A 23,309-nucleotide genomic window follows, 5' to 3' on the forward strand; every position below is an offset into this window, starting at 1 on the left:
AATTGAGAGGTGTTATTTTTTTTCACTTAAATGTTTACTTATTTAACTTCAAAAAATTAGAAAATCATCACTTTGAAATCAGAAAAGCTAAAACACTGGGAGCAAGAACAACAAAAAACCAAATGGCTAAAAATAACTCAGTTATAAAAATACAGTTTAAAATTTATCTCAGAAAAAGAAACAAAACCACTAAATGTTTTTCCCTCTAGGTAAGACGGCTTTCCCTGGAGAAAGGAGAAAAAAAAAAATGACTAATGATTCGAGATTAAAAGCAAACGTAACTGTTATTTACCCCAACAACATCTAAAATAGATGACCCACACAGCACGAAACTTTCCCATTCACAATCGCACACAGTTAAATTACTTTCTCCTCAGCTACATAAGAGTCTTTGTATAACAATCTCCCTTTAGGAAATTACTGTATTAGTTAAGCCTATTCATTCTTGCTATGAAGTTAATTTCATTTATATAGGCCACAAAAGTTTAATTGGCACATTTTACTTAAAAACAACACAAAATAAGTCATTCTTTTTTAAAAAATTATGGGATCATCTGTTTTCAAAGAATAACCCCAGATACTTAATTCATTAAAGCAATGTTCCACCATAAGCAGTCAAGCTTTTTAAATGATCACTAAGTGCTCACCCGAAGATTACCACTGCTATGTGAACTTCTTTTGAAGATTCGTGTCCATTTTATAATATGATACAATTCTGTACTCAAGTTTTTTTTTTTTTTAAGATAACCTACATACATACAGTTAATTTGCCTCAAAGAACTTAGAAATACAGTATAAACATTTAAGAACCACGACGAAGTCCACTGTGGTTCAAACTTCAACAAAGATTTTCTTGAAACCTAGTACAAAGGTTACTAGCTCAAGACCATATCCCAAAGTGACATCGGCACAAGATTCGATTGTAAGACTACCTCTTAAAAAAAGAGCACATGTGGTTATCCATGGCTTTTAACCTTGAGCTACAGTTAGGCTACAAACCCTCCCCGCCGCCCCCGGCTAAAGTTAGTCATGTGGAGATGTGCACATTCTCTGAGCACTGTTTAGAGTCCTTGGTTTTCCAGCTCTGATGGAGATCTCGAAGGCGCTCAGAAGTCCGTGTGCTTACGTTCAGGGCAGGATGAACCTTACAAATGCCGCTTTCCTCCATTAGTGACAGGCCACAAATTCCAAAGTATGCATGCAAAGCATCTGAAAATAAGACATTTTTTCATCACAACAGGCATTATTATTTGTACAAAATATTTAGCTACTTATCAGCCCATCACTACATTAAAAATAAATTTAGAAAAATACTAGTGTTGAAATATTTGCTTTCTCAGAGTCTCAAACCTCAAATTTTTAAAAACTAGATGATCAAAATCAGATGATATTCAAGAAAATATCACTAACAAGGAAAACAGTTCCTAGCTTAAGAAGTGAGTCCACCAACATCTTCTGTGACTGAAGAATAAACAGGAAGAGTACTAGCAAAGACTCCTCACTTTAATGGGTTTTCTCTTTTGCTGACAACAGAATATGGAAACAAAGATGTTTCTATTATAAAAGGAACTTTTCTTCTTAAAAATGAAAATAAATAAACCTCGGAATCTAAGTAGCACTGCATTCCCTGCTAAGTTTTAACTCTGACAACTCCTAAACCACACAATGCCAACTCTGTGTTAAATGAAAGAAGGCTGAGCAAAATAACTCACTCTGGAATCCTGTACTATATTTAATTTTCCTATTTGAAGTAATGTCAGTCACTCTAAAAATATCCAACCTGAAAGTAAAAACAAACTCAGACATTCTGTTTGGTTGTAATAATGTGACTGTTCACACCAGAACGATTCTGCACTGACCTCACTATAGTTTCCCATCTTTCGGGGGCAGTAACTTTCTTCCATTAAATGACCACTGAAATCACATGGCTGTTGCCTGCATGGCAGCCTTATATGGAGTCGTAAAAGTGCTCAGAGTTCTGCCGTTATGGGAACACTTACAAAAAATAGATTTTGTACTAGTCAAAATATTTTTCTATTTTTGAGTTGGTTATTATTTATAGCTTCATGGGCTATTAAGGTTCAAAACATCTTACCAAGTCAAAGTGTATCAAAAGAATGAAAGAGAAAGGTTGACTTAAATAAAGATCATTTAGTTTTCACAACAGGAATGACAGACAGTTGTACTTATTCAGTGTTATTTGTGAAAAAGTTATTTCACCAGTTAGGCCCATGTTAATCCCCTTTTATGTTTTTTTCAGAGAATGCTTATGACTTCTTCTAGCTCACTTTCCTCTAATTTTCACACCAAAAAAAAAAAAATTTGATTTTTCCTATTTTATTTTTCTTGCAGTTATGTTAAATTACAAAAGGCACAAAGCAACATTAAATTTTATTGTCTAGAAATGAGAAAACTTTTCTAGGAAAAAAATGCAACAGAAAATACACTCATAATAATGTAAAATAGGATCTTACACGTTCCAGGTAATGTAAAATTTTTATTCCTCAAAAGGATTTTTTATAAAAGCTAATGAAATAGAAGTTAAACATTTCAAACCTTAAAAATAAATAATAATCTCATCTGTAGGTGGTGATGTATTCGAGCACTTTAGATGTAGAAATATACATTTTCTTCATAGTAAAACTTAATTCCTTTAATCAATTTTTCCTGTTAATGTATATAAAATCTCTTTGTGTCAAAAGATTGATTTATTAGAACCAAGCATAAGCTAATTTTAAAAAATCCTATTAAAATAATTTTTATAACAGCTCTGGAAACAAATCTTTTCCACATAAATTCAATTTATCATACAACGATTTCTATGCTCTGTAATGTATAGAATCGGAAGACACTGCAACATTTCTATAAAGAATATCACAACCAAGCATTTACACAAATATTAAACTTAGCAATTGACCTCTCTACAAAAAAGCTCCAAGAATTTTCTTTTAAAAAAGCTATTGTAAAAAACCAAAATGTATCTCAATATGTTTACATAAGAAATGCTTTTCAAGAATGTCATTTCCCTATTCTCATTATTTGTTAAAAATAGTACCATGTACTGGTTGAAAACAATGGAATTGATACCAAAACAATTGTTTTCTTGAGGGACTTTTAAAACATATTTACAGCTATGGGTTACAGATGCCAAAATTTCTAAATATTCCCAGATGGTGCTAGTAGTAAAGAATCCACCTGCCAACGCAGGAGATGCAAGAGACATGGGTTTGATCCCTGGCTTGAGACGATCCCCTGGAGTAGGAAATGGCAACCCACTCCAGTATTCTTGCCTGGAAAATCCCATGGACAGAGAAGCCTGATGGGCTACACAGTCCATGGGGTCACAAAAAGTTGGATGTGACTGAGCAACTAACACTTTCTAACACGTAGAAATAAAAAGCATTGCACTTTTTTTTTTTTTAAAGAAGCATATTTTGCATGAAAAAAACAAGTAAATATGGATATAAGGTTCCTGCTTTCTTCAGGTACAAAAATATGATTTCATGAGCCCTTTATTTGTATTTCAATTCAGGTACATATTCTGACTGTAACAGTTCTATGACAAGAGATGAGGTAAAGAGGTTCTAGGCTAACAATAAAAACCATGATATTATTGCAATGCTGCAAAAGCAATCATTTCTTGAATCTAGTTTCATGTATTTATAGCTAATACTTTGTCATTCTGCTTATCAAAAGTGTCAGAGTTCTGACTTATTTTTAACAAACTCTTGAATTGAGATTATGGAGGCTGTAAATATATCATTTACTGGAGGTGAAACCTAAGAGGGAGGAGGAAGTAGCTTGGAGAATGACTTCTGAAAAGAGTAAGAATTAGTTCTCTTTTGGATTTAAGAGTAATTTATTCTACACATAGCTCAAGTGACAGCTAATACTCCTAAAGATTTTGGATGAACCAAATTATTCTATAAAAACCTGGGACCATTTGAACCAAATTATTCTATAAAAACCTGGGACCATTTGAACTGGGACCATTCAGACCACCTGTCTTATTGTCTGCAATAACATAATACATTGCTAAGTGAAATATTTGGGAAAAAAGGCAAACTATACCAGTATCTTGATAATCAAACCCTTCCTTTATACCCTGAATATCCTAAATCTACTGTAAACTGAAACAATTTACCTTCTTAAAAACCTTACTTAAAGTTAAGTTTATAACTGTGGCTATATTTTCTATCACATACCCTTTCTGACAAACGCTTAAAGATTATTCAATAAATAAAACAAAGGTTGCTCTGGATTTACACAAAAAATAAACTACCTGGATGACTATCCGGCCACTTGGCAAATCCCCCAACGAGGCGATCTTGAGTTGATAAGATGTAATTTCTATTTTTCTCAAAGTTAGTATACTGGAAAATTTTCAGAAGCTGAAACGACAGTAACAAATATAAATTTATTGACATAAAACTTTCATATCAACCTGTGGCTCAATTTTCAGATATATATAATTTTAAAATGCTTTTCTCTAGTTAAGGCTCTCAAAGCAAGCCTAAGGGATTTGAACATTTAAAATTATCAACCACATTAACTTTTTAAAAATCATCTACTCTCATTTTCGTGACCCATTCACTATTTCTTTCTTTTGAAACAGATCCAAATGACTTCTCTGCAACATATTCAAAACACAACTTGCCAATGTGTTCAACTTCACCAGTTATTTTTACAAGGGCAATTTTATTTACCCATATTCTAACTCTTATAATAGATTTCTGAACTGTTATGAACTATAGTAATGATAAGTAAAAATACTTCAAAAAAAAGGACAATAAAAATTATTAACCACACGCTAAAGACAATTTTGAGAATAGTAAAAAATTAAAGCTCTTTAATTAAGAAAGATAAAAGGTGAGACAAATACAATTTTAGCATAAAAGATTAAGTAACTTAAAGATTCAGGACATGTATTGTTCTTTTCCCCAAGATCCTATTAAATAGAAAAAACAAAGGATAAATCAAATTGTGAAGAGAACAGGGTCAGGGGATGGTGGAAAGCTCAAGTGTCACAAAGCAGCTGAAGGTGTGCTAATAATATGAATCAGAGAGCCACAGAAAGTATTAAAGACTAACAAAGCAGCATCATGTCTCAAAAAGCAAAATAAAACCAATTAGAAAGTTACGGTACTAATAAGAAGCAAACTTATTCATTCATTTTTATTTAACTAATAGAATATAAGCAGAGACTCTTTAGACTCCTGATACTAGAAATGCTTTCTAGTATCAAGTGGCACATGGGTCATTACATAGAGAAGAAACTATAATCGTACTTGGTTAAGCAATAAAGAATATTTACACAATTCTAGTAAGTGATTATTAGTTTTCAAATTTTAAAATCAACCTATAGGCAAAGCATAAAATATTTGACCATTGTTACTGAGCAAAATATGAATGTTACCTAACTTGACGTTATACAAAAAAGGCAAACTGACAGATTTAGAAGGAAGAGGAAGAGAAAAGGTTCAGAACTTAAGGAAAAAAAAAAAAAAAAAAAAACCCAGTAACAATTTGCTGGAAAAAAGGGAGACCAAATTTTCATTTTTCACAACTGGGAATCAAAGATAATGTCTAAATGAGTCAACTCAAGCAATCAGCATGTTTAAAGTTATTTAAAGTTATCTATAAGAATTAAAAATTTTAAAAGTTGCCTCTAGAAAGTTGTCAAAGGCCACCAAAATCATACAAAGAGACTCAAGAACGAACTTGAAGGGGCTTGTACTGGTCAGAGATGGGACAATCTGAGCATTAACAAGAACAATGTAATGGACTAAAACAGATAAAACATTAAAATCTATGGGTTCACAATGGCACTCAAAGGGTAAAAAAGAAAAAAAACCCTAAAATCCAATTATTTTATTGGAAAACTGTAGAGGATGCTAGAGAACCAACTCAATGGATGGAATGAACATTATTAAAGTTAAAATAAATAATCATCTGTCTTTCTCTGTATAACCACATCTTAAGTTAAAGTGAACTTCTTTACAAAAGGATACTAGTTAGTAAATTTACAGGGAATGGTAGAATATCACCATTTAACAACCCCCAATGACATAATGGATTTAAGAAATGATCGTCAATAGCTGCTAAAACCATTCTGTAAGAAGATGATAAAGCTTTTACACACCAGCAACAAACAATCCAAAAGGAAACTAAGAAAGCAATTCTACTTATAATGGCTTCTAAAAGAAGCCACTAAATACTTGAGAATACATTTATCCAAGGAGGTAAAAGCTTTGTACGCAAAATACTATAAAACACTGGTGAACGAGATTAAAGATCTAAATAAATGGAAAAGCATCCCATCATCATGGATAGGAAAACACTGTTAAGATGTCAACACTACCCAAGCAATCTGTAAATTCAATGCAATCTCCATACAAATGTGAACAGCCTTTTTCCTAAGAAATGGGAAAGCCAATCCTAAAATTCGTGTGAAATTGCAAAAACAATCTTTAAAAAGGAAAATGTTGAGGACTCATACTGCTTGATAACGATACTTAAAATGCTACAATAATTAAAATAGTAAGGACCAATGCTTACTATGGAGAGCACAGAAATAAACTCTCACATACAACATCAGATGACTTTCAACAAAGGTGCCAAGACCACTTAATGGGTAAAGAACTGTCTTTACAATAAATAGTACTAGGAAAGCTGGATATCCACATGTAAAAAGATGAAGCTGAAGTCCTTGATTTACACCATTATAAAAATTAACTCAAAGTGGATCAAAGACCTAAACTTAAGAGTTAAAACTAAAAACTGCTGTAATAAAACACTGGGGAAAATCTTCATAATATTGGATTTGGCAATGATTTCATGGAACAACAACCAAAAGCCCCAGCAACAAAAGAAAAAACAGATAAATCAGACATTTCTCCAAAGAAGATATACAGATGGTCAATAAGCACATCAAAAGATGCTTGATATCGCTCATTGTTCAGTTCAGTTCAGTTGCTCAGTCGTGTCCGACTCTTTGCGACCCCATGGACTGCAGCATGCCAGGCTTCCCTGCCCTTCACCATCTCCCAGAACTTGCTCAAATTCATGTCCATACCCATCAGGATGGCTATTATAAAAAAATGGAAGAAACAAGCATTGGTGAAGATGTGGAGAAACTGGAGCCCTTATACATCACCAGGGGGGATGTAAAATGGTGCAGCCTTTGTGAAAAACAGTTTGTTGGTGCCTCAAAAGGTTGAACACATAACTACCATATAATCCAGCAATTCCACTCCTAGTTAATTACCTGGAAAAAATGAAAGCAGGGACTTGAACAGATATTTTATACCAATGCTCATAACCACCTTATTCATAATAGCCAAAAGGTGGAACCAATCCAAGTGTCCACCAGCAGATGAACAGATAAACATAATGTGGTATATACCTACAGTAGAGTATTACTCAATCATAAAAAGGAATAAAATTGTGATATATATGACAATATTGATGGATCTTGAGAAATATAAGCCAGACACAGGACACATATTACATAATTCTACCTATATGATGGACCTAGAATAAGCAAATTCAGAGAGACAGGAAGCAGGAAAGAGGTTACCAGGGGCTGGAGGAATGGGAGAAAGGGTGCTATTGTTTAATGAGCAGAGTTTATGTTTAGGGTGATGGAAATGTTTGGGGTATAGATAATGGTAATGATTATACAACACTGATCCATACACTTACAAACAGTTAAACTGATAAATATTACATTACATATATTTTACCACCATAAAAAAAGGTGAAGAAAAACAGGTTGATGGGGAATTTTATAATGGATAAATCAGCTTTGACAACTCTGGAGCCCTGAGATCAAAAAGCAGAGACAACCAGAGACTGATTATATTATATTCCTCTTGATGTGATGCAATAGGAAATATACATCATCCTGATTTAATATTTAATGATAATAAGGAGTTATGGCTGAATTTTTAGAAGACAGAATATTACATCTCCATTCTTTAAAAAGCTATCTTTGTTTAATGACTGTACTGAAGAATTTCCAGATAAAGTAAAAAGGGGTTATCTAGGAATTGCTTTAAAATAATACAGTGAGGAGGAAAGTGAGCAGCTGTATGAATGAATGAAGGCTGGCTTTGAGATGAGAACTGTTGAAATTGGCTACTGAACATATTAAGTGTTCATTATACAGCATTTTCTCTTTTCACTATGTTTGAAATTTTCCATAATTAAAAAAATTAAAATGGTGCACCAGATAAATGGTACTAGAAGTGAGGAGAATAGAAAAAACATTCTATTTTCTTTATTTACTTCAACCACATGTATAAATTTTAAGAGAAAAAAATTAACATGTTATATAGATGATGAATATACTTTTGTTAGATTCCAGAATATCAGGCCTAGGTGATACTTGCAATTTTAGGATATAGAAAACTTGTGGGTACTCAATGGCTAATAATCTTATGGATTTACACAAATCAAAAGGTAGCAGAGATGGGGAAAATGTATGATCATATAAATGAATACATTTCAGAAGGCTTACACAAATAAATGAATAAAAAACAGAAAACTTTAAATGGTTTTTAAAGGAATTACCCCGTGGTTTATCTTTTAAGGTATTTTCCCATAAATCCTTTACTGGTATGTTCAGACATGTTCCATCTAGGTGGACTACTGGTAAGTTTCAGTTACGAGCTTTTTATAGCACTACACCTAGTTTCTTATATAGGTTCTGGACACTAGAGTCCTATAAGAATAAAAATTTTTAAGTAGTAGAACAGGTAACTGAATTCTGTGGAAAAACCATACAGAAACTGCCAGGAGCCGGCAAGAGACATTCCACTCGTGACAAAGGTCATGAGGAAGGAGGCTCGGCATACGCAAAGGCGGGATCGAGCCTCAGGAGTCCCCCTGGATAAATAAATCACCTAAACCATTTGTATACGATAAATTTGCAGGAAAGAAACCCTGGTTTTTGATAAGGATCAAAGACTGCTGACTTTGCATCCCCTATTATCCTCTATGTGTAACTTAGGGTATAAAAGCCCCTGTTGAAAATAAAGCTACGGGCCTTGCTCACCAACGCTTGGTCTCCCCATGTCATTTTTCCCCTCAATTTCCAGCTGAGTCTCCATCTGGAGCGCGGATATCCTCTGCAACCATTTATTTGCCTGGGCTTCTAAGACCCACTCGAGAACGTGTCTAAGGTGGGGCACCTTCCGCTATTCAAGAGGGCGCCTGCGGCCTCCGTGGTCAGAACTAACCTGGTGTCATGGGTTATATTGATTTTCTGTGTAAACCAAGCTACTCAGCTTCTTTTCTCCACTGAATTTTCCTACTGAGCTATCCTCATTCTATTACTCTTTATATCTTTGATAAATATGTAAATAGTCGCCGACACCGTCTCCCCTTCGAATACCCTGGATCAGCCGGGGCTGGACCTCCGCAAGAAACCAGCTTTGCCAGAGCAACAGGAAAACCTTTTTGGCTTTAACCTAACAATATTTAATGAACACTAAAAGACCAAACCCTTTAAGCACAGTTTTTTATTAACAAAGAGTAAAAGTTTCTCATTTTTATTATTTCTCTTACCTTTAGAGTTGCTCCCACCCAAAAAGAGTAACAGGTGTCAACAGGCTTATTAGGCCTTCCATGATAACCGTTCTGTTGTCTCATTATGCACCACCTTTTTATCCGGTTCAGTTCTTTTTCTGAAAAAACTTCTTCTAGTTTACCCATCAGGCACAGTGATGCAATGCCACAAAAAGTTGATCCTCCTGTTAATTAAAACCACACAGTACTTTAAACTTATTACATGTCTAGGGAAGTAATATGAAATGATTGAAGAAAAAAAAATGGTTAAGTAATTCTAGAAAGCAGTGAAAGAAAGGTAAAATTAAAAGAAATATAATTTTACTTTTATATTACTATTTTATTTACTTAAATCTCACTATTTAAAATAACCACTAGGCACTGAGGTCTTCAATATGCACTTAAGAAACAGAAAAAAGTTTAAAATAATTTAAAAGTATAAGAATCATTTTTTTAAATGAAAAACATAAGATTTATAAAGTAGTTCAAAATTTTATGGCTAATGGGAGGGCTGAAACTAAAGTCTAGGACTACTGTTTCCTGTATACCACTCTTAAACACCTGAGTCTGATTTTAATTCCCTTAAAAATGACAGTGTACTGTTTATAACTAAGGTCCCATCTGCCTAAGCTACAGGCTAATTTTTACATATAACATAAACTAGAGGCTTATATGCACTCAGCTTCAGAAATTTAAGGAAGAAAAAGTGAAAGTGAAAGTCGCTCAGTCCTGTTCGACTCTGCAACCCCATGGACTATATATAGCTCATGAAATTCTCTAGGCCAGAATACCAGAGTGGGTAGCCTTTCCCTTCTCCAGGGGATCTTCCCAACCCAGGGATCAAACCCAGGTCTCCCACATTGCAGGTGTGTTTTCTTTAGCAAAAGTTATCTTAAGGAAGAAAAGTTCCTTAAACAAAGGAATAGGAAAGGGAAAGAGTATATGTGTGTTGGGGGTGGAGAAGAAAACTATCTGGAAGTAGATGCACAATACGTATCGATGCTCACTATGCTAGATTGAAAAATGCCCCACCCCACCCCACCTTCCACCACTGCCCAGTGATACCCAGGTCCTAATCCCTGGAACATGGGCATGTTTTCTTATATGGCAAAATGGACTATGAAAACGTGATGGAAGTTAAGGATTTGAGATGGGGAGATTATCCTGGGTGGGAGACACCCTAAATGCAACCTCAAGTGTCCCTGTAAGAGAGGGACAGAGAGAGACTAAACTACAATCAAAAAGGAGGCAATGGAAGCAGAGACTCAAGTGATGTGACGGCAAACCAAAGAACGTCAGCAGTCCCCAGAAGCTGAAAGAGGCAAAGGGACAGACCTCCTGGAACCTCCAGAAAGAACCCACCCTGCTGACATCTTGATCTGAAGCCCTGTAAGATGCAGTTTGGACTTCTGGCCTCTGGAGCTATGAGAACAAATTTGCATTGTCTTACACCCCTAAGTTTATTAAAATGTTATAGCATCAAAGGAACCAATACAGTCACAAAGGTAACTACTTTCCTCAGGAAATGAAAAGTCAGTATTTTTCCACATAGGAAAAAACAAACAAAAAAATTCCACCACTTTCCATTGGCACTATCTGTTGTCAACTCCAAACAATCTGAAAATACTCCATATTTCCAATTTATTACAACTTCAATTACAGATTTTTATTAGTTCTAGCTCTTTAAATAGATTGTTCCTAATATGCCTCATTTTGCAATTCTCCTTTTGGTGTTACAAATCTTGGTTATATTCTCTGGCAAAGGAAAAGTGAGCATTCGCTCTAGGAAATGTAAGGCAGCTATCACACTAAAATGGTCACTGTCAAAAAATAAAAACAAACAAATAAATAAAGAGTCACTGTAAGAACTATTTAGTCTTCAGATTTTTTTTCCCAATGGAAAAAAAAAAGAGGAAGATCTATGTTAGCAATAAGTATATTAAAACAAAAGTAAAACAAATATATCATAACCTTTTAGATTAATTTCTATTCAGCAACTATCAATCTTATTCCTCCTTCAATGACCTACTAGTTTCAATTTCTCTTTTATGAAGCTGCCCATGACTTCAAGTATTATAGATCATTAAATATAAAGCCTCTAACAAAAAGTACATAATTTTTAAAACTAACTGCACCAAGAAATAAAGAGGTATTTAATTGCTACTCTCCAAAATAATTGTTGGAATTTTTTAAAGCAAGCCAGAACAATTCAAAATAAAAATACTCTTTACTTTGCCCAAACAACCAGATTTTGAAAATAACAACTTCTGAAGTAAGCTTGGACTCTGAAGAGCCAAACAGTTATTACAAAGTCTATGCTTTAAGCTAAAACTCACTTATCAACATTTATTCCTAAGAGGTTCCTATCTAAACAATTCTAAAAAACCAGTTCTTAAAATTGGATTAAAAGTAGCATGGTAGAAGAGTGTAAGAGGCAGACATAAAAACAGCAAAAGACAGGTAACATTCTGACAGCGTAGTACATTAAAAAACATTACTAACAGAGCAGGCACGAGAACTCAACTACAATATGCTTTTAAGGCTAAATATTAATAGGATTAGGTCAATGATTTCTACAAGCATCAAAAAATTTCGAGAACATCCCATCATTATATTAAATTACAATTTAAGAACTGCTTCTCATAATAATGATCCAAATTCTAATCTTTGTTCATTATGCCTCAGTTGAAGAAGGTTATGTAAATAAATGACCTTCTTTATCGAAGGCAGTAAGAGAATATTAAGGCACATACAAGTAAGAGGAAGGTTTCCAGATAGAGAATGGGATATGTATATATGGTTGGTTTCCAATTCTAAAAATGAGCTGTGTTTGTCGTTAGTTTGCAATTTTAAATAGGGGGCTTATCCAAAAATATCATTTGAGCCAATACCTGGAGGATGTGAAGATTGGGTGGCAATAGCAACTGTGTCACTGGTCATCAGCACTTAGTAAGTGGAATACACTTACAGCTGCACAAAGAGGAAATCTGGCACCTGTAAGAATGTCTGAGAAGATGGGGTCTGAGCTCACTATTGTAAAGAATGTTAGCGGGCACCCTGGGTGAGGAGATACTGAGCAGTGCAGGAGACTTGTGGAACAGACACCAGAAAATGAGACTATGTTCTCTGGGATGTGAAGGAGAGCTGCTGCTAAGTCGCTTTAGTCGTGTCCGACTCTGTGCGACCCCATAGATGGCAGCCCACCAGGCTCCCCCGTCTCTGGGATTCTCCAGGCAAGAACACTGGAGTGGGTTGCCATTTCCCAGGGCCGCTCAAATCTGATCCTTGCTGATGGAAAGAAAGGAGAACAAACACGACGACTTCACAGACTGCCCGAACTGCAGTGCTCGTGTTTAGAAAGAGGTCTCTCTTGCCAGTGCAGACAGGGGTAAGACAAAGAAGGGAGCCTATACCAAAGCCTTCCAGAACAGTACTTCTCAGCCTGTCTAACCTCACAGCACACAAGAACATTAACACATCTGACATTTGTAGGACACTCAGTGGTGCCAAGGAGCTCTAGACACCCAGGTCTTGGCTGCCCCAAAAGCTGAGTGAGCAAGGAGCAAGTGAGCAATAGCTTGGCAGGCCTATAACCCTTCTGCAGCGTATCCTGTACCTTGGCACCCTGAGAAGGAAGCCCTCCCCTCTACAGCTTTAGTCCTGAAACCTACCAACCCAAAAAGAGAGGTAAAAAGAATATGTAAGCTTTTCGGCATGAACCACAGTCCATCAATGATGGTCTTGTTGGGTAAGAGCCTACTTGAGTCAAATGGACTCAAAATCACTACTTGTGTGACTCAGCAAGACTTTTTTTTTTTTCCCATCAAAGAGTATCAGCTTTGAGCAGCCCTCTCTGCTTCACATCCTAGAGAACGTAATACCATTTTCTGCTGTCTGTTCCACAAGTCTCCTGCACTGCTAAGTATCTCTCAGCCAGGGTGCTACTAACATCCTTTAGTAGAGAGCTCAGACCCCGTCTCCTCAGACATTTTTACAGATGCCAGATTTCCTCTCTGTGCAACTGTGAGCATATTCCTCCTTACCAAGGGGTGATGACCAGTGACATGATCGCTATTGCCACCCCAGTCTCATAGAGACTCAGGCACACACAAGAATTAAGATGTCCTCATTACAGGATGGCTTCAGAGGAAAATCCCAGACAGTGTTCTCTATGCCCCTCAGTGGCACACGCTCTACGAACACCACTGAAGGAGGGCGTGAGAGCATGAGAGAGGAGGAGTGACTGAAGAGGCCGGGCCCTAGGGGAAGCACAAGCATTACGTTCAAAAAACTTTCATACCTGTCCTGCGGTTTACAAACCAGTTTCCCTCATATCTCTAACAAAGAAAGAAGAACGCCTCTGAGCGACTCAGTGAGGAGCCTAAGCTGCACAGCGAGTGTTAGGGCTGAGACCTGAATACGAATGTGTTCCGTCCACTCCCTCGTGCTAGCAGGGGGATGGACACGCCAAGGGAGCACAAAAACACGGCTGTCAGAAAGAGGAAATACGGGGTTCATTCAGAAAGCCTCCCTGATCTCTTTTTTTTTTTTAAGGAGCATGGAAGTATATTTTCTTCTACATGAAAATTTTCCACGTGAAGAGTTCAGGCTATTGATACGCTGACAGACTGACTATTGCTCACTCTTCTGGTTCTCCCAAAATTGAGGGAAAATGTGAGAGAGACTTGTATTAGTGTGTGTAGTGAACATATGCCATACACAAAAATGTTTTATCACTATGACTTAGTACAATTACATTAAAGAAGGTAAAAAAAATTTTTTTCTTCACAAATTCATTGATTCATGTTCATTATTCTGTATCTAGCTTTTTAGTATTACACCAAAAAACAAAACTTGCTCTTTTCTAACAATTTCTTAAATCCTCCCAAGATGCTTTCATGCAGCTAACAGCTGAAAAGATTACTAGAAAATACTGTTTGAACATTCTGGTCTGAATAATCTCTGAATGATTACTGACCTAGAAGAGGCTCAAGTTGGCACAACAGTGTCAACAGGGAGAAGTAGGAAAGAAGATAATCAGGCTGCATCAAGAGTTGAGACAAACTTCTGAGGTCCTACATGTTGAAGATACCATGATGTTATTTAAAGACAAAAGAAACCACACATCCACTTATTTAAGATGCCTTACCATGAGATTCAAGTCCTGCTCCCTGTGCCAACCCATTGTCATAGGACTGAAAAAGAAAAACATATTCAGTTAATACTGAAATAATAATAAATAAATATGGTGTCATGATGCAATTTTTCTTCTTGATATAATTTTATCTCTCCCTTTTATCTTTCAAAATATGTATTTTTTCCCACAATAAAATACATCTAGGCATTTTCAAATACCTGATCTTGTCTTATTCACCAAGCTGAATCAGTAAATGTATACACTAGGCACATTCTGAGAATAGATTGTTCAAAGATGGCACTTTACATATTTAATCTTCACCCAATAAAAAGCCTCAACCTTTATTCCTCTCCCACTTGCAAGAGGTATGATTTTAAGGAAAACGTAAGGATTTCATACTCATATATAACACATTATAAATATAAAACAAATCTGTTTTGAGGCTTGTGGTTAGCTGAGGATAATGGTGTCCTACCTAAAATTTGAATTTCCCCACATATCCCACAAAATCAAAACAGGATAAGAATAATACAACTAAGCAATTATCCTTCAATTAAAAATAAATAAGTATTTTTAAAAAAGAATAATACAACTACATAGAACTTAAACTCTATCAAAGCTAGAAGACATGCTGAAGCTTCAAATTATCTGTCTACAGAAAAAGAAACATCAAATCTCACACTCCTGATACACTTTTGCAGAGAGTAAGGGCAATTCATGAAAAATCGTGAGGAAGAGAGAGGAGGGGGGCTGTCTAAGATTACCTAAAATTACTGTCTCAAAAGGAAAGGCCTCCTTAAGTGTGAAATTATAGGAAATCCTTGTTTTGCACTCTTCCAATATACACTAATTCCAATAACACAGTATGCCTCACATTTCAGTAATAACAGTATAGTAACCATGAGCAACTGCAAGAAGTGCAAACTTGCTGCTAGTTCCTCAGTCCACAAACGACTACATAAATAACAGATGTGTATCATGAGCTATGAACATTCACATCACCTTTTTCATAGTCTGTCTGTAACTGGTCACTGCACGTTATTCAGCACAGCAACGTATGTGGTTGTGCTATTTCTTTGTATTTTAATGAATAACCAACGTGATGTTTGCAAAAAGCCAAAACCAAGGAAGAGACTGGCCACCAAAGATAAAAGTGCAGTAAAGAAATGAAAAGCAGTAGCACTGAAAGTGAAACTGAGATCAAACAGAGTAATAGAAGAGATAGTTATCATGATAGTGATGGCTGTTTGAGACTAGATATGAAGTCAGAAAAATTAAGGGAAGGTGAAATATCTACATGAATGAAGAAAGTGGCTATCATGAAAAGGAAGAAGATGTTCTAGAGAAGTGATGTTGGCAAAAACTTCACATAAAAGGAATTCTCAGGTATTTCACAACAATGACAATGCAAAGGACAAAATGATGGAAGTTGATACAAACTTAGAAAAGAGTATAATCATTTACCAAGACAGAAAAGATGCCTGTTCCATACCGTAAGTTATATAATGAGAAGACAAAGAATGCTGTTCAAACTACTCCTTATGAATTTTCTAAACTTTTTCAATATTGCTAATGTTTTAAATTACAGTGTACTAACAAATATTGGTTTACCATTAAAATTTCTCTATACATTTATAACTGACAGTAACATTAATAGTTTTAAATGTTCTGGCAAAAAATTTATAAAAGTCACAGAACAAGTGTCATTTTTCCCACTGGTGATTAAGATCATTTTGTATGGTTTCAGCCAGCACAACCATCATTATAGTCTGGGGCTACCAGTTAAAGCAAGGATGCCTATAGTGAGCACTGACCACAGGAAAGGGACTGAGGAGGGCATGCAAGTCAAGGTGGCAGCGTTCAAAGGGCATAACTCTGGTGAAGACAGAAGAAGAAGAAAAAGGAAGAAAGAAGCGCCCTTTGAAGATCAGATAATAAAGGAAAACTCCAAGGAGCAAACTTTAAAAACCCAGGAAACAAAAAAGAACTCTCTCCTAGCAGAAAATCATAGAACTCACTACCCTTCCCCAATCACTAACTACACAAACAAAAACACAATCTAAATTTAAAAAATCATACTTTGTTTCTCTGTACTGAAAAGATGGCACTCTTACTAAACTAGGAATTCTTGTAAGAAAAAACAAATCCACTAATGACTAAACATAAAAAGACAGATCTACAAAAGGAACTCTGAGTCTCTGAGATGGAAACACGGCGATCAGGATGAAAATATCTCCATATAGGAAAATCTGCCTTCACCTCCAAAGTATGGTGAAAGCAAAAGAAAACTGCAGTAAAGCACCCCAAACTCAATTGTATACCCTCAAATAGCACTTGGGAAGTGAAAAGAGATTTAAAGTTAAAAAATGAAAAGGATAAACAGTAGGAAGAAATAAAGAAAATTAAATGATTTCAGGAAAAGACACTAAGGAGCATGTAAGAAAGGCTGAAAACAACCAACAGAATAAAAATGAGATAAAGAAGTAAGTAAAAGGAGTTGAAGAGAAAGTGGTTGAAATGAAAGATGAGCAAAGAAAGAAAATTACACAAAATTGCAATATCTAAAGGAAAAGGAAAAACAATGGACTACAAGTAGGGGTCAGCAATCTGGAGCCTGCAGGCTAAATCTGGCCTGAGGCTGGTTTTCTGTAGCCCTGAAGTTAAGAAAACAGTCGATCTCAATCCTAATAAAATAAATGCAAATTTGGAAACACACCAAGGTATCATTTTTCACCCACCAGATTGGTAAAAATAAAAATACTGCAACAACATTCTATTGGTGAGTCTGTGTAGACAGAGGCACGCTCACACACTGGTGGGAATACACACTGGTTCCTATTTTTGGAGTGAAAATGAAAATTTATGTCTGCATTTACTATTTGATCAAGCAATTCCACGTCTAGGAATTTATTTTGAAAATATATTCCCAACAATACATAAGCATACATGCAGAAAGGATTAGTTTCAACACTGTTCGCCTTAGGAAAATACATACCCTATATACAGAATAGTTGGAAAAAACCATGATGTGCACATAATGGAGTACTACAAAACTGCAAAAAAAGAAAATCAAAGAATGAGGAAAATTTTTTGACCTGTATACAGGGTGGTTTTCAAGCTATACTGTTAAGTGAAAAAAGCAAAATGCAAAAAAGTCCCCTCGAGTGAGAGAGGTGGGTGAACCAGAAACTAAAGAGAACATTTACCTACAGAGTGAATGGGAACATGGCGGCAAACACGGGAGTTAGGCAGAGGAAGGAGACCGAAGATAAGGGAGGCCCTTGTGAGTTACACAGTTTTGAACCTAAAATTCTGACTTTCAGAAGCAAGTTAATATATAACATATTAAGGAAATAAAATCAACAAAGTTGGGGGGGGGCGGTGATCCTAAAGTAGAATCCAAACAAACAACTCTATTTCAAATAAATGACATAAACACACTAAAGGTTGGGGGTAAGGTGGTGGTGGAGGGAATAAAAAAAAAAACCCAAGTGTTTTTTAAATATAACATTCTGACACTATACCTGTGGGCTCTAAGCAACAAGAACCAATGCATTCTGGATAATAGGAGTCAGGTTTGTCACCGTCCAAGAAGGAAGTTACAAATGAAAAGAGGAAGATTAAAATGAACTGAATGGAGTTAAAACAACAAAGATCATGGCATCCGGTCCATTACTTCATGGCAAATAGAAGGGGGAAAAGTGAAAGCTGTGACAGATTTTCTTTTTTGGGGGCCCACAAGAATCACTGAGGATGGTTACTGCAGCCACAAAATTAAAACACGCTTCCTCCTTGGAAGAAAAGCTAATGACAAACCTAGATAAGTATGTAAAAAAGCAGAGACATCACTTTGCCTACAAAGGTCTGTATCATCAAAGCTATGCTTTTTCCAGGAGTCATGTAAGGATGTGAGAGCTGGACCATAAACAAGGCCGAGTGCCAAGGAATTGATGCTTTTGAACTGTGGTGCTGGAGAAGACTGTTGAGAGTCCCTCAGAATGCAAGGAGATCAAACCAGTCAATCCCAAAGGAAATCAACCCTGAATATTTGTTGGACTCATGCTGAAGCTGAAGCTCCATTATTTTGGCCACCTGATGAGAAAAGCAGACTCACTGGAAAAGATTCTGATGCTGGGAAAGACTGAAGGCAAAAGAAGAGGGCAGCAGAGAATGAGATGGTTAGACAGCATCAGTGGCTCAATGGATATGAATTTGAGCAAACTCTGGGTGATACCGGAGGACAGAGGAACCTGGCACGTACAGTCCATGGGTTGCAAAGAGTCAGCGACTGAACCAATGGTGTTGGATTAAAATTAGTATGAACTCGGGCTTCCTTGGTGGCTCAGATGGTCAAGAATCTGCCTGCAATGCAGGGGACCCGGGTTCAAGTCCTGGGTGGGGAAGATCTCCTGGAGAAGGGAATGGGTACCTACTCCTGTATTCTTGCCTGGAGAATTCCATGGACAGAGGAGCCTGGCAGGCTACAGCCCATGGGATCAGAAAGAGTCAGACATGACTAAGCGCTTTCATCGTTCCATTAGCATGAATTCATGGTTTTTGGTAAATAGATATAAACGTGTGGATGTGTATAAGGGAATGTCTGTGTATACATATATACATTTCCTACCTCTAAGAGAGGGGCTAGAAGCAATGACATCCTAGTACCAATGAGCACATTTTGTGCCCAAATCCTGGTTTCTAAACACCAGCCTTCAAAAAGAAGAACCAGAACTTCTTGAAGAAATGACCAATTTTAGAACTGAGGCTGGGAAATTAAACTATGAACCCAGAATATTTTGTGCCAGAGAGCAAGGACGTGCTCAAAAATGAACGGGACACGTCAAAAGGGCATAAGAGCCTGCATGAAGGGGTTTTTGCTGGCTCAATCTGGGACAGTATCAAAATAAATGATCAGTTCAGTTCAGTTCAGTCGCTCAGTCGTGTCCGACTCTTTGCGACCCCATGAACCGAAGCACGCCCGGCCTCCCTGTCCATCACCAACTCCCGGAGTCCGTCCAAACCCAAGTCCATTGAGTCAGTGATGCAATCCAACCATCTCATCCTCTGTCGTCCCCTTCTCCTCCTGCCCTCAGTCTTTCCCAGCATCAGGGTCTTTTTAAATGAGTGATAGTTACAGATAATAACCCATTGAATCAAACAAGAATCTAGAGTTCCTGTTGAAATTAAATAAATAAATATATAAAGGTAAAAGGAAAGCTTTTTGTAGCAGCAGAATTTTAACTGATAATTATAGAATGAATGGTAGAGCTGGAAAATCATCAATGCATGCTAACACTAGAAGATAAAAGTTTGATGAGGGACAGGAAATTTACATAGTCTCCAAGTATCTCACCATGAGATAATAAATATAATCACAAAGGGAAAAAATGCTAACTTTACAGAGAAACATCTGGCATACACCACCTTAACCAAGTGATCGAAGTTAACATCACCAATAATAAGGCGTATCAACAAGTTGTACCTCCAAATACAATGCACTAAGAAGAACATGATATTATTTCTGCAATAATCATGCCTATCACAATACTTATCACTGTTAGGGAAATAGGGGAAAGTCTTGTTCAGGCTTCAGAAGCAGGAGAGCAGCCCTCTGACCTGCTCTGACCTGCGTGGACACTGCCTGGATTCCACGCCTGCTGGCGAGCACAGCAAGTCAGGCAGCACTTCAGATTAGAAAGGGAGTTCATCTTGAAATTCTTGAGCCCCTGATGGTCTGGGCAACCCCTGCCCCATCTCCGGAGGGTTTAACGAAACTCATAAGGTGAAACAAATCTTTCCATGTTGTAGAAAGATTAAAGTAAAACCATACCCGCATTTTTGCACACAAACTGATAATGATATCAGCTTGTGGCCTAGGATTATGAGCAGGAGCCCCTGAAACTGCGATTCGAAGTCTTACTGGTGGGTGGACGCACCTCCCCTGGACCCTTCTCAATTGAGCCTCCAGACTGCTGTTAATAAGGGACTTCCTAGCGCTGTGAAAGTCTGGATGTAGCTCAGCCCAATTTGGTGACGTATACACTGTTACTTCTATTTTTTATATATTTATATTTCTTTTCAAATTATATTTCTTCTATAAAAAATTGAAATTGTTTATGTGTGTAACAATGGTTTCTTTGGCTAACGAATCCTTTGAATGGAAAACAAAAGTAAAACTTTTGGCAAAACAATCACCCATCTTTGTCTATAACATCAAACTCCTTTTGTCTTAAAACTTCTTTAAAGGTTTGTTCTTTCTGCCTCCCGAGGCTTTTAAAAATTTGTACTATTGTACAAAATCACTACAGATGGTGACTGCAGCCATGAAATTAAAAGACGCTTACCCCTTGGAAGGAAAGTTATGACCAACCTAGATAGCATATTCAATAGCAGAGACATTACTTTGCCAACAGAGGTCCGTCTAGTCAAGGCCATGGTTTTTCCTGTGGTCATGTATGGATGTGAGAGTTGGACTGTGAAGAAGGCTAAATGCCGAAGAATTGATGCTTTTGAAGTGTGGTGTTGGAGAAGACTCTTGAGATTCCCTCGGACTGCAAGGAGATCCAACCAGTCCATTCTGAAGGAGATCAGCCCTGGGTTTTCTTTGGAAGGAATGATGCTAAAGCTGAAACTCCAGTACTTTGGCCACCTCATGCGAAGAGCTGACTCATTGGAAAAGACTCTGATGCTGGGAGGGATTGGGGGCAGGAGGAGAAGGGGACGACAGAGGATGAGGTGGCTGGATGGCATCACTGACTCGATGGACGTGAGTCTGAGTGAACTCCGGGAGTTGGTGATGGACAGGGAGGCCTGGAGTGCTGTGATTCATGCGGTTGCAAAGAGTCGGACAGCGACTGATCTGATCTGATCTGATCTGATATTCTGTAAATTCTGATTTATATATTTAATTAAAAATAACTCTATTCCTCTAGGAACTTACATTTCTGCTCTGAAATATGGACTAGTAAAAGCTGAACTAACAGCCTAAAATATTTTAATCTATAAAATAAAAATTTCATATTTAGTAAGTAAAATAAACCTGGGAAGCAGCACTTCTATTACTCTGATTTTATACAAAAGACTAAAAAGTAGAGCAAATGATATTTCCGGCTAAGACTAAAATTTCCTTACTATTGTTGATAAAAAAAAAAAAGACTATATTGTGTGAAAGAATAACATTTCTACTTGATACTCTCCTTAAACCTTAGATTAAAAAAAAAAAAGAAAAAACAACCCACACATAAAACTATTTAGAAACCAAAAATGATCCAAAAATCTATTGTCAGCCCAATCTTGCTACTTAAAACGGCTTAAGGAACATCTCACACCCAATATATAGGAATAACCTCACCAAGGGCACCACAATTCTCCTTTAAGTTTGGCTGTGACTTCTCAAGGAGCCTTACTACGATAGGCTATCAACATTTACTTTGAGATTTTACTGTTTTTTGCTTCCAAGGCTGACCAATTTCTTTCCACTAAAGACACTGTCTCTTTGGATACAATCCGATTATATTTAAAATTTAATGGCTAAAGAGTCAATCTGTCCTTGAAGACTATTTTTACATGGCTATTCTGATATCTGATGTACCTAGAAAGCAATCTTATTACCCTATTTCCAAATTACTGCTATTAATAGAAGAGATGAGGCATGCCCCAGCTCTCATCAGTCGTGTCCGACTCTTTGCGACCCCATGGACTGCAGCATGCCAGGCTTCCCTGTCCATCACCAACTCCTGATGCATGTTCAAACTCATGTCCATCGAGTCAGTGATGCCATCCAACCACCTCATCCTCTGTTGGCCCATTCTCCTCCCAGCTCTCCTATTTCAGCAATAATAACTAAAGGAGAGAGTCACTATCAACATAACTCACCATACTTCTTCTAATATAGTTGATAGCCTTTTTCATATCCATGCCAGACCAGTTGTTGAGCATATAGCAGATACAGGAAGCACAGTATACAAATCGCATGTCATTTTCACTGCCTTCAGGTACTGCACAAAAACTGGAAGTAAGAACAATATGATTTACTGTACTGTAATTCACTTGTACAGGGGGTTGTTTAGAGACAGCCACTTCATGTTTTCACTCACAGAAGAACCTAGCACTAATAATGGGTTTAAAAATCATATACTACTTGTATTATTCAGTAGAGAATAGGACTATTAACTTGAATGATATAAAACTACCCCTAAATCATCACTCTGCTCCAAAGTTCTGGTGTCTGGGTAGCTTAACCCACGATTGCAGCTACTCCTCTCAAGACGCCAACACTCCCGAGTAAGTTCGTCTACTCTCAGCCATGGAAAGCTGTGGCACAGTGGTCTGAGAATTCATGAGAGAAACAGGACCAGGTGAAACCTGGGAACTGTTGGTTTTGCCTATGTAAAATTTCTTCTCAATGTATATATAGATAACCAATATGATAACTGATCACATTGTTTTAATTTTTACCCATAATTAGTTTTAGAGTCAGAGAAGGCAATGGCAACCCACTCCAGTACTCTTGCCTGGAAAATCCCATGGACAGAGGAGCCTGGTAGGCTGCTGTCTATGGGGTCAGATAGAGTCAGACACAACTGAGCGACTTCACTTTCAC

General features: G+C 36.8%; 1 protein-coding gene across 4 annotated transcripts in view; it reads right to left on the minus strand.

The window, feature by feature from the left end:
- Positions 1-265: 265 nt before the first annotated feature.
- The window catches only part of PGGT1B (protein geranylgeranyltransferase type I subunit beta), a 54,390-nt gene continuing 31,346 nt past the window's right edge, over positions 266-23,309 (minus strand). For 3 of the 4 annotated variants that reach the window (XM_070796823.1, XM_070796824.1, XM_070796827.1), the window contains 5 exons: positions 22,583-22,715; positions 14,720-14,765; positions 9,571-9,755; positions 4,283-4,391; positions 266-1,209 (listed from right to left, as the gene is read on the minus strand). In XM_070796823.1, coding sequence (XP_070652924.1) covers positions 1,028-1,209; positions 4,283-4,391; positions 9,571-9,755; positions 14,720-14,765; positions 22,583-22,715 — 655 coding nt within the window. In that variant the 3' untranslated portion in view covers positions 266-1,027. The other variant, XM_070796826.1, reaches the window with a different exon arrangement.

Source organism: Bos indicus, chromosome 10 (assembly GCF_029378745.1).
Source record: "Bos indicus isolate NIAB-ARS_2022 breed Sahiwal x Tharparkar chromosome 10, NIAB-ARS_B.indTharparkar_mat_pri_1.0, whole genome shotgun sequence".
NCBI lineage: Eukaryota > Metazoa > Chordata > Mammalia > Artiodactyla > Bovidae > Bos > Bos indicus.